This window comes from Carcharodon carcharias, chromosome 9 (assembly GCF_017639515.1).
Source record: "Carcharodon carcharias isolate sCarCar2 chromosome 9, sCarCar2.pri, whole genome shotgun sequence".
NCBI classification, from domain to species: domain Eukaryota; kingdom Metazoa; phylum Chordata; class Chondrichthyes; order Lamniformes; family Lamnidae; genus Carcharodon; species Carcharodon carcharias.
In genome coordinates, this window is record NC_054475.1 from 70,526,037 (window position 1) to 70,538,935 (window position 12,899).

General features: G+C 43.7%; 1 protein-coding gene across 1 annotated transcript in view; it reads left to right on the top strand.

Annotated features, from left to right (window-relative positions):
* The window catches only part of LOC121282430 (voltage-dependent L-type calcium channel subunit alpha-1S-like), a 746,261-nt gene that overhangs the window by 466,684 nt on the left and 266,678 nt on the right, over window positions 1-12,899 (top strand). Inside the window, exons 17-18 of the mRNA XM_041196142.1 lie at window positions 12,257-12,389; window positions 12,689-12,818. Of these exons, the coding sequence (XP_041052076.1) occupies window positions 12,257-12,389; window positions 12,689-12,818 (263 nt within the window). The remainder of the gene's footprint in view (window positions 1-12,256; window positions 12,390-12,688; window positions 12,819-12,899) is intronic.

A 12,899-nucleotide genomic window follows, 5' to 3' on the forward strand; every position in this document is an offset into this window, starting at 1 on the left:
AATTCCTGGTATATAAGCAGCATGGAGAGGGATAGATTTCAGTCAGTGAGCAACACGAAGGAGCAAGACAATCACAGGGATATAAAAAGCATGGGGAAGGATAGATTTCAGTCATTATGGGGGAATATCTGCTAGAGTGGTTGGGGAGGGTTTAAACTAAAATGAGTATGTGAACCTATGCAAGGAGTCAGAGGAGGGGAATCAATGACATGAACAAAAGACAGAAAGAGGAATAAGAAAAGCGAGAGGCAGAGAAATCAAGGGCAAGAATCAAACAGGGCCTGAGTGAAAGATATTGGGAATGGGACAAGAAATGTTAAAAAGACAAGCCTTAAGGCTTTGCGCCTTAACGTGAGGAGCATTTGCAATAAAGTGGATGAATTAACCAGGCAAATAGATGTAAGCAGGTATGATATAGTCGGGATTACGGAGACATGGCTGCAGGGTGACCAGGGATGGGAACTGAACATCCAGGGGTATTCAGTATTTAGGAAGGGCAGACAAAAAGGAAAAGGTGGTAGAGTTGCATTGCTGGTTAAAGAGGAAATTAACGCAATAGTGAGGAAAGATATCAGCTCCGACGATGTGCAATCTGTATGGGTGGAGCTGAGAAACACTAAGGGGCAAAAAACGTTAATGGGGGTTGTATATAGACCCCCAAACTGTAATGGTGATGTTGAGAATGGCAATAAACAGGAAATTAGAGATGCATGTAATAAAGGAACATCTGTAATTATGGGTGACTTTAATCTGCATATAGATTGGACAAATCAAATTAGTAACAATACCATAGAGGAGGAATTCCTGGAATGTATACAGGATAGTTTTCTGGACCAATACATTGAGGAACCAACTACAGAACAGGCCATCCTAGACTGGGTATTGTGTAATGAGAAAGGAATAATTGACAATCTAGTTGTGTGAGACCCCTTGTGGATGAGCAACCATAATATGATAGAATTCTTCATTAAGATGGAGATTGATGTAGTTGATTCTGAGACTAGGGTCCTGAATCTTAATAAAGGAAACAATGATGGTAAGGGGTGCGAGTTGGCTATGATAGTTTGGGAAATGTTCCTTAAAAGGATGACGGTGGATAGGCAAAGGCAAACGTTCAAAGAGTGCATGGGTGAAATGCAACAATTGTTTATTCCTGTCTGGCGCAAAAGTAAAATAGGAAAGGTGGCCAAATCATGGCTTACAAGGGAAATTAGAGATAGTATTAGATCCAAGGAAGAGGCATGCATATTGGCCAGAGAAAACAACAGACCTGAGGATTGGGAGCACTTTACAATTCAGCAAAGGAGGACCAAGGGATTGATTAAGAAGGGGAAAATAGAGTACGAGAGTAAGCTTGTGGAGAACATAAAAAACTGACTGTAAAAGTTTCTATAGGTATTTGAAGAGAAAAAGGTTGGTGAAGACAAATTACATTCCCTTACATTCAGAAACAGGGGAATTTCTAATGGGAAACAAAGAAATGCATACTTTGGTTCTGTCTTCACAAAGGAGGACAGAAATAACACACCAGAAACGTTGGAGAACACAGGGTTTAGTGAGAGGGAGCAACTGAAAGAAATCAGTATTAGTAGGGAAATAGTGTTGGAGAAATTGAAGGCTAATAAATCCCCAAGGCCTGATAATCTACATCCCAAAGTACTTAACGAAGTAGCCTTAGAAATAGTGGATGCATTGGTGGTCATCTTCCAAGATTCTATAGACTCTGGAGCAGTTCCTACAGATTGGAGGGTAGCTAATGTAATTCCACTATTTGAAGATGGAGGCAGAGAGAAAACAGGCAATTATAAACCAGTCAGCCTGACATCGGTAATGGGGAAAATTCTAGAGTCCATTACAAAAGATTTAATAGCTGAGCACGTGGAAAACAGTGGCAGAATCGGACAAAGTCAGCATGGATTTACGAAAGGGAAATCATGCTTGACAAATCTATTGGAATTTTTCGAGAATGTAACGAGTAGAGTTGATGAGGGGGAGCCAGTGGATGTGGTTTATTTGGACTTTCAGAAGGCTTTCGACAAAGTCCCACATAAGAGATTAGCATGTAAAATTAAAGCGCATGGGATTGGGAGTAGTGTATTGAGATGGATAGAAAACTGGGGTTGGCAGACAGGAAACAAAGAGTCGGAATAAATGGGTCTCTTTCCAAATGGCAGGCAGTGACTAGTGGGGTACTGCAGAGATCGGTGCTGGGACCCCAAATATTCACGATATATATTAATGATTTTGATGAGGGAACTAAATGTAATAACTCCAAATTTACAGATGACACAAAGCTGAGTGGGAGGGTGAGCTGTGAGGGGGATGCAGAGATGCTTCAGTGTGATTTGGACAAGCTGAGTGAGTGGGAAAATGCATGGCAGATGCAGTATAATGTGGATAAATGTGAAGTTATCCACTTTGGTAGCAAAAACAGGAAGGCAGATTATTATCTGAATGGCTATAAATTGAGTGAGGGGAATGTACAAGGAAACCTGGGTGTCCTCATACACCAGCCACTGAAGGTAAGCATGCAGGTGCAGCAAGCGGTAAAGAAGGCAAATGTTATGTTGGCCTTCATAGGAACAGGGATGTCTTGCTGCAATTATACAGGGTCTTGGTGAGATCACACCTGGAATACTGTGTGCAGTTTTGGTTTCCTTATCTGAGGAAAGATGTACTTGCTATAGAGGGAGTGCAGCGAAGGTTTACCAGACTGATTCCTGAGCTGGCGGGACTGACATATGAGGAGGGATTGAGTCGCTTAGGATTATATTCACTGGAGTTCAGAAGAATGAGGGGGGATCTCATAGAAACATATAAAATTCTAACAGGACTAGACAGGATAAATGTAGGAAGGATGTTCCTGATGGTGGGGGAGTCCAGAACCAGGGGGCACAGTCTGACGATACGTGGTAGACCATTGAGGACTGAGATGAGGAGAAATTTCTTCACCCAGAGTGATGAGCCTGTGGAATTCGCAACCATGGAAAGTAGTAGAGGCCAAAACATTGTATGTTTTCAAGAAGGAGTTAGGTATAATTCTTGGGGTGAAAGGGATCAAAGGATATGGGGAGAAAGCAGGAGCAGGCTATTGAGTTGGATGATCAGCCATGATCATATTGAATGGCAGAGCAGGCTCGAAGGGCCAAATGGCCTACTCCTGCTCCTAGTTTCTATGTTTGAGCAATGGGAAGGAGCGAGACCAGAGCAGGGGCATGAAAAGAGCGGAGAATGAGAGAGTTCCATCATGTGCAACAGGAAGGAGCAAGACCTGAGCAGGGATATGTACAGCACAGAGAAGGAGTGAGTTCAAGCAGTTAACAGCGGGAAGGAGTGAGAGAATTGCTGGTCTATAAACAGCACAAAGAAGGATAGAGTTCAGTCAGTGAGCTGGAGGAATGAGCAAGACCAGAGCAAGGTTATAAACAGCATGGAGGAGATTATGCTGTCAGTGCACAACTGGAAGGAGTGGGACCAAAGCAGGGATATAAACAGCCTGGAGAACAAGAGAGTTCAGTCAGTGAGCAACGTGATGGTGCGAGACCAGAGCAGGGATATAAACAGCATGAAGAAGGAGAAACGAAGAGCAGGGAGAAACAGTGCAGAGAAGGAGAGACCAAGAGCAGGAATATAAACAGCTCAGAGAAGGAGAGAATTTAGTCAGTGAGTAACGTGATGGAGCAAGACCAGCGCAGGGATATAAACAGCATGGAGAAGGAAAGATTTCAGTCAGTGAGTACGGGAAGGAGCGAGACCAGAGCAGCAATATAAACAGCGTGGAGAAGGAAAGAGCTCAGTCAGTGAGTATGGGAAAGAGCGAGACCAGAGCAGCGATATAAACAGTGCAGAGAAGGAAAGAGTTCAGTCAGTGAGTATGGGAAGGAGCGAGACCAGAGCAGCGGTATAAACAGCGCAGAGAAGGAAAGTGTTCAGTCAGTGAGTACAGGAAGGAGCAAGACCAGAGCAGTGATATAAACACTATGGAGAAGGAGAAAATAGTCAATGGATTAATTAAGAAAAGTTAGTATGAATTCCTTAAGGAAATATGATGTTTAACTAGCCTACTGGAGTTTTTGTTGAAGCAACAGAGAGAGTTGATTAGGGCAGTGCTTTTGATGTGGCATAAATGGACAGGGCATTTGATACAGTGACGTGCAACAGACTTGTGATCCAAGTTATAGCTCATGGATATGAAATTTGCTGAGTGATAGGAAATACAGAATAGTGGTTAATAGATGTTTGTAGTAATGTTTGTAGTGGAGTTCCCCAGGGGTCAATGTTGGGACCCTTGCTCTTCCTGATATATATTAATGACCTAGACCTTAATGTACAGGGCCCAATTTCAGAGTCTGCTGATGATTTGAAACTTGAAAGCATTGTGAACTGTGAGCAGGATAGTGTAGAACTTCAGAAGGACATAGTCAAGTTAGTGGAATGGGCGGACAGGTGGCAGATGAAGTTCAAGGTAGAGAAATTTGAAGTGATTCATTTTGGTAGAAAGAACACGGAGAAATATTATAAAATAAAGAGTACAATTGCAGGAGCAGAGGAACCTGGGTGTATATGTGCATAATTCATTGAATATGACAAAACAGATTGAGAAAATGGTTAATAAAGCATACAGTATCCTAAGCTGTAAAAATAGAGGCATAAGAGTACAAGAGCAAAGAGGTTATGTTGAACTTGTATAAGACACTACTTTGGCCTCAGCTGGAGTATTGCTTCTAGTGCTGTGTGCTACACTTTAGGAAGGATGTGAAGGCATTGGAGAGAGTGCAGATAAATATTCATGAGAATGGTCCCAAGGATGACGAACTTCAATTATGAAGATTTATTGGAGAGGTTTTTTCTTGGAAAAGAGAAGGTTGAGAGGAGATTTGATAGAGGTATTCAAAATCATGAGGGGTCTAGACAGGGTAGGTAGGGAGAAACTGTTCCCACTTGTGAAAGGATTGAGAACGAGAGGGCACAGATTAAAAGAAATTGGAAAAAGAAGCAAAAGCAACACGTGATAAAGTTTTTTTCACACAGCAAGTAGTTGAGGCCTGGAATGCACTGCCTTTGAGTGTGGTTGAGGCAGTTCAACTGAGGCATTCAAAATGGAATTAGAGTGTTCGCCGAAAAGGAAGAATGTGCCAGGTTAAAGGGAGAAGGTGGGACAGTGGCAACAATGGAATTGCTCATTTAAAGAGCTGGTGCAGTCACGATGGGATGAATAGCCCCCTTCTGCACTTTAACAATTCTGTGATTCTGTTGTCTCTGGGCCAAGGGCATTTCAGTTAAAGCCAAGTTCTCCCCAGCTACTGCAATCTTTCTCAGTTGCGATCTTTCTCAGTCGCGATCTTTCTCAGTCACGATCTTTCACAGTCACGATCTTTCTCAGTCGTGATCTTTCACAGTCATGATCTTTCTCAGTCATGATCTTTCTCAGTCACGATCTTTCTCAGTCGTGATTTTTCACAGTCACGATCTTTCTCAGTCACGATCTTTCTCAGTCACGATCTTTCTCAGTCGCGATCTTTCACAGTCGCGATCTTTCTCAGTTGTGATCTTTCACAGTCACGATCTTTCTCAGTCACGATCTTTCTCAGTCACAATGTTTCACAGTCGCGATCTTTCTCAGTCACGGTCTTTCTCAGTCGCGATCTTTCACAGTTGTGATCTTTCTGTGCCTGTAACCCTCTCTCAAGCTTTTCTGGATAGAAAACACTGTCTCGCACTCTTGAAATCCCCTTGCCTCCGCTCTTCTAGGTGAGTTTTGGCTAAGATAGCCTGGTCTGTTTCAAATTCTGCATCTTCTTCCTGTTCTGAATCTGGAGTGGGGCTTGTGCTTCATGGCGTATATTAAGTTCTACATGCTTAGCTATGGCTTTTAGTTGTTCTATATTTAGGGGTGCTAATTTTTGCCATGTTAAGTTCTTCTTCTTGCAGAAATGCTTTCACATCGAGAGTAGCTATCTTTTTTTCTACTGCTCGTATTCAGGAGCTCACTGCTATGATCTCTTTTGCTTCTTGTTTCAACTATTTTGGCTTTGTTACTTTTCCCTTCTACTTCTAATTCCCTTAAAGTCAGATTTGGCTTGTTTGCAATGGATCTAATGCCAGACAAACCCCCAGTTTGTCACAATATTTGTGCGTTTTTACTGCTTATGATCATTCTGTTTTATATAAAAGCAGTTTGTATTTTCTTACCCTCCAAGTGATTGTCCCAATTTAAATAATTCTAGCAGTAAGCTTTTTGTGAATCTAAAAATAACGAAGGTTATTTATTATCACTTACTTGCCCCAGAGGTTTAAAATGTGACATCTCACTCATTTGACTCACCTAAACTATCACTTACACAACAATTAGATCCAGATGAGAGGAAAAATACAATTACAATTTATGATTGTCTCAATCCCATTTTGTAGCAGGCCTGTAGCTCCTTAGATGAGTTGATGCTTTGGTTTAAGTAAAGCAGAGGGTTTTCAGTAAGTTGTAAAGCCTCTTGTAGTCAACTTTCCAGGAGGTTGGTTCTCAGGTGAACTTGAAGTTGGAATAGGTTGGGCGGGTCCTTCTCCTACTTACAGGGCAAAGTTGTTTATTATCTTGACTGATTAGTTGTTGTGCAGCTCATTTGATGGCTGTTTGATGGAAGCTGTCCATAGAACAGCATCTTGCTCTTTTAAAAGCATGGCTGCCTCACCATGTGACCTGTTACAAGTCCAATTACCTTTTCCAAATAAGGTGAGTGAACAGGTCAACCATATGCCCTGTGTGATGACTTTCACACCTTGAGAGCTTGAGACAGCCAATGCTTTTGTACCCGAATTAGCCATTCAATTTGAAACTACCCGTTTGAATTAGTTTCAGGAAAAAGTATCGAGTCAACATTAGTCTGGAAAGGTCCTGTTGTTCCCTCTTCAGACAGAGTAGTGTTTCAATCCATAAGAGAAGTCAGGTGACCATTTTTTGTAGCCTTTTGTGGTTTTTAACAATGTAAAGTGTTGACTGAAAATTCATAAAATACTGGAATATGACGCTAATATGATAAATGTTTTTGAGGAGGCTACAAGGAGGTTCGATGAAGGTAGTGTATTTGATGTGGCCTTTGATATGGTTGATCACACCATTCTCCTCCATCGCCTCCTCACTGCCATCCAGCTGGATGCGACTGCTCTCAAATCTGGTTCCATTCTTATCTATCTAAACGTAGCCAGAGTATCACTTGCTCATCTTCCTGCTCTCACACTGTTACCTCTGGAGTCCCCCAAGGATCTATCTTTAGATGTTGCCCTCAGGAACATTGTCTGAAAGCACAGCATTAGTTTTCAGAAAAAGCAAAATACTGTGGATGGTGGAAATCTGAAACAAAAAAGAAGATGGGTGGAAAAACTCAGCAGGTCAAGCAGCATCTGTGGAGAGAGAAACAGAGTTAACATTTCCAGTCCGTATGACTCTTCTTCAGAGCTAAAGAGAAATAGAAATGTGATAAAGTTCATACAGTTTAAGGGGGGTGGAGCAGGTGAAGTTGGATAGGTGAGGACAAAGGATGACAAAGACGTCATGAACTAAAGGACAAAGGGAGTGTTAATGGTAGTGGTAAGGGCTAAAGAGGCTGCTGATAGTGGTGTAAAAGTAAGAAAGCGTAATGTGTTAATAGCAGAACAAGGGTAAGCACTCTGTGAAGGAATAACATGGAACAAATAACAGATGGTCCTTTTGGGGGTGGGATGGGAGGAAGTGGGCAGTGGTGGGGGAAAAAAGGATAGAAAATGGGATGAAAGGGGGGATAAAAACAGGGGATAAAACAATGAATAAATGAAAAAAAAAATGAGTGGATAAAAAATAAAAATGAATGCCGAAACAAGAGATTTAAAAAGGGGAGAGGATAAAGGAGAGAGTTCATGGTCTGAAGTTGTTGAACTCAGTGTTAAGTCCGGAAGGCTGTAAAATGCCTAATCAGAAGATGAGGTGCCATTCCTCCAGTTTGCGTTGGGCTTCACTGGAACATTGAAGCAGGCCAAGGACAGACATGAGGGCATGAGAGCAGGATGGGGTGTTGAAATGGCAAGCGACAGGAAGTCTGGGTCATGCTTGTAGACAGACCAAATGTGTTCTACAAAGTGGCCACCCAGTCTACGTTTTGTCTCCCCAATGTAGAGGAGACTGTATTGGAAACAGAGAATGCAGTATACCAAATTGAAGGAGGTGCAAGTGAAGCACTGCTTCAGCTGAAAGGAATGTTTGGGCCCTTGGACAGTGAAGAGGGAGGAGGTAAAGGGGTAGGTGTTGCACCTTCTGCCATTGCATAGGAAGGTGTCATAGGAAGGGGATGAGGTGATGGAGGAGTGGACCATGGTGTCCCGGAGGGAAACGTCCCAACTGAATGATGGGGCGGGGGGGGGGGGGGGGGGGGTGGGGGGGGCGGTGTGCGGCAAGGGGAAGATGTGTTTGGTGGTGGCATCATTCTGGAGTTGGTAGAAATGGCGGAGGATGATCCTTTGAATGAGGAGGCTGGTGGGGTGAACAGTGAGGACAAGGGGGACTCTATCATGGTTCTGGGAGGGAGGGGAAAGTGTGAGGGCAGAGGTGCAAGAGATGGGTCAGACATAGCTGAGGGCCCTGTCAACCATAGTTGGGGGGAAACCTTGGTTAAGGAAGAAGGAAGACATGTCAGATGTGCTGTTTTGGAAAGTGGCATCATCAGAACAGATGCGACGGAGGTAAAGGAACTGAGAGAATGGCATGGAGTCCTTACAGGAAGCAGGGTGTGAGGGGCTGTAGTTGAGATAGCTGTGGGAGTCGCTGGGCTTGTAGTGAATATTAGTGGGCAGAAATTGAGGCAGCGAGGTCTAAGGAAGGGAAGGGAAGTGTCGGAGATGGACCATGGGAAGGTGATAAAAGGTTGGAAATTGGATGCAAAATTGATACATTTATCCAGGTCCAGATGAGAGCATGAAGCGGCACCGAAACAATCATCAATGTATTGAAAAAAGAGTTGTGGGAGGGGGCCAGAGTAGGACTGGAACAAGGAATGTTCCACATACCCCATAAGGAAACAGGCATAACAGAGGCCTATGCGGGTACCCATAACCACACCTTTTATTTGAAGGAAATGAGAAAAGTTTAAGGAGAAATTGTTCGGTGAGAGAACAAATACAGGTAGACGGAGAGTAGTGGTGGATGGGGATTGTTCGGGCCTCTGTTCAAGGAAGAAGCAGAGAGCCCTTAGACCATCCTGGTGAGGGATGGAGGGGTAGAGGGATTGGATGTCCATGGTGAAGAGGAGGCGGTTGGGGCAAGGGAACTGGAAATTGTTGATATGACGTAGGGCACCAGAGGAATCATGGATGTAGGTGGGAAGAGACTGGAGAAGGGGAGAGAGAATGGAGTCAAGATAGGAAGAGGTGAGTTCCATGGGGCAGGAACAGGCTAACTCGATCAGCCTACCGGGACAGTCTTGTTTGTGGATTTTGGGGAGGAGGTAGAAGCGGGCTGTCCAGGGTTGGAAGACTATGAGGTTGGAAGCTGTGGAAGGAACATCTCCAGAGGAGATGAGGTCCATGACAGCCCTGGAAACAATGGCCTGATGTTTGGTGGTGGGGTCATGGTCCAGGGGAGGTGGGAGGAAGTGTCTGAGAGTTGGTGCTCAGCCTCTGCAAGGTAGAGGTCAGTATGCCAGACAACAACAACACCACCCTTGTCGACAGGTTTGATAACAAAGTTAGGGTTGGACCTAAGAGAATGGAATGCAGCAAGTTCAGAAAGAGACAGGTTAGAGTGGTTGAGAGGAGCAGAGAAATTGAGATGACCAATGTCATGCCGACTGTTCTCATTGAAAAGATCAAGAACAGGTAAGAGGCCAGAGAGAGGGGTCCAGGCTGAGGGAGAATACTGGAGGTAGGTGAAAGGATCCATGGAATGGGGGGAGGACTTCTGTCCAAAGAAGTGAGCACGGAGATGAAGGCAGCGGAAGAAGAATGTAGCATCGTGCCGAGCCCAGAATTCATTGAAGTGAGGGCATAAGGGGGTGAAACTGAGTCCTTTGCTGAGTATAGAACATTCAGCATCAGAGAGGGGAAGGTTAGTTTTCAGATGTAAGCTCGCAATACCCAGCTCTACCTCGCCACCACCTTTCTCAATGGCTCCACTGTTACTGAATTATCAGATTGTTTATCCGACATCCAGTTCTGGATGAGTAGAAATTTCCTCCAATTAAAAGCTATTATTTTTGTTTCCTTTTCCAAGCTCTATGCTGTAGCTACCAGCTCCATTCCTCTCCCCAGCAATTATCTGAGATGAAACCAGACTGTTTACAACCTTGGTGTCATACTTGACCCCAAGATGAGCTTCCAACCTCATATTCACTCCATCACTAAGAGCATTTATTTCCACTTCTGTAACATTGCCTGAACTTGTATGTTGCCTCTTGTCCCTGTCCCAGCTCACCTGCTGTTGACACCCTCATTCATCCCATTGTTACCTCTATACTTGACCAGTCTAATACATTCCTGGTTGGCCTCCCACATTCTACCTTCTGTAAGATTGAGTCATCCAAAATTCTGCTGCCAGAGTTTTGAATGATCTCAACTTTGTTTTCAAATCCTTCTGTGGCCTTGCCCCTCCCTATCTCTGTAATCTCCTCCAACCCCACAACCCTCTGAGGTAGCTGCGCTCCTCTAATTTTGGCCTCTTGAGTATCCCTGATGATAATCACTCCTCCATTGGTGGATGTGCTTTCAGCTGCCTAGGCCCCAAGCTCTGGAATTCCCTCCCTAAACCTCTCCACCTCTCTACCTCACTTTCCTCCTTAAAACTGACCTCTTTGACCAAGCTTTTGGTCATTTGACCTACTTTCTCCTCATGTGGCTCAGTGTCAAACTTTGTTTTATAGTGTTCCTGTGAAGCACCTTGAGATTGTTTTCTGATATCAAAGGTGTGATATATATATAAGTTGTTGTTGGGATAAATGGGTCTTTTTCTGGATGGCAAGCTGTAACTAGTGGGGTGCCACAGGGTTCGGTCCTTGGGCGCCAATTATTTACAATCTATATTAATGACGTGGATTTAGGAATAGAAGCTACTATAGCTAAATTTGCAGATGACAACAAAATAGGTGAGAAAGTAAGTTGCAATGAAGAAATAAGAAATTTACAAATGGATATGGACAGGTTAGGTGAATGGGCAAAATTTTGGCAGATGGAGTTTAACGTTGGTAAGTGTGAGGTTATCCATTTTGGTTGGAAGAATAAAAAGATGACTTATTATTTAAATGGAGAGAAACTTCAGAATGCTTCAGTGCAGAGGGATCTGGGTGTCCTCATGCATGAATCGCTGAAAGCTAGTATGCAGGCACAGCAGGTAATAAGGAAGGCAAATGGAATTTTGGCATTTATTGTGAAAGGAATAGAGTATAGAAATAGGGAAGTGTTGTTGTAACTGTACAAGGCATTGGTGAGACCATACCTGGAGGACTGTGCACAGTTTGGTTGCCTTACTCGAGGAAGGATGTAGTTGCACTGTAGGTGGTTCAAAGGAGGTTCACTAGATTGATTCCAGAGATGTGGGGCTTGTCTTATGAGGAGAGTATGAGCAGTTTAGGCTGATACTCACTAGAGTTTAGAAGGATGAGAGGAGATCTAATTGAGGTATATAAGATGCTAAAGGGGATAGATAAAGTAGACATGGAGCGGATGTTTCCCCTTCTGGGGCATTCTAGAATTAGAGGCCATAGTTTTAGGCTAAGGGGTGGTGGATTTAAATCAGAGATGATTGCTCAAAGGGTTGTGAATCTGTGGAACTCACTACTTCAGAGTGCAGTGGATGCCGGGACGCTGAATAAATTTAAGGAGGAGGTAGACAGATTTTTAATTTGTAATGGGTTGAAAGGTTATGAGGAGAGGGCGGGAAATTGGAGTTGAGGCCAAAATGAGATCAGCCATGATCGTAATGAATGATGGAGCAGGCTCGAGGCTGAATTGCCTACTGCTGCCCCTAGTTCTTATGTTCTTATTAGTAGCTCCTCTATACATCATTCCCCTTTTATGAATATGATATCTGAGTCAATTATATATTGTTTATTTCAGTAAGTGTGGCCCTGAAATATTCCAACATGTACTGGATACCAGAGGGCTGTAGGTGGTGATTATGAAGGGCTTCAGTGCTAAAAACGTTACTTGGAGCATTAACAAGCATTGGGGTTTGATAGAGAATAGAAAGATTTGAACATTACTTGAAATCAATTCACCACCAGCCTTTCTGTGCTTTCTGCAGGTGATGATGAGGAAGAGGAGCCTGAGTTTCCGCTGAGCCCCCGCCCTCGACCCCTTGCTGAGCTACAGTTGAAAGAGAAGGCAGTCCCCATGCCCAATGCCAGCTCCTTCTTCATCTTTAGTCCAACTAACAAGTAGGTATCCAGGCAGTTTGGAGGAATGTGGTGGTGCATACACCCCTCACGTGTACCCTGACATCTTTAAATCCACCTGAGAGGGCAGGTGGAGCTTCGAAACCCAGGCCCGTAACTGTAAGTAGTTGCGACCCAGAACAACAGCGTTCTGTTCTACCAAACATCTTCAAAGTTGAAAAGCTACAATGACTTGTCTTTGCTCTTCTGAAGGTGTTCTTCCTCTCCACAGCAATAACCCCCTTAGCCTCACAGACCTGCCCCTTGTTGACAGATTGCCTTTTATTATATGTCTCTTCTAGATTACGCAAGTTGTGCCACAGAACCATAAATGCCACCACCTTCACAAACTTCATCCTTCTCTTTATCTTGCTAAGTAGTATCTCACTGGCTGCAGAAGACCCCATTCGAGCAGATTCTTTTCGCAACCAGGTGAGAATCTTACTCTATGCCAGAAGAGCTACCCTTGTCTCTGAAAAGCTGTCATTGTACATGGTATTGTACGACCTACCT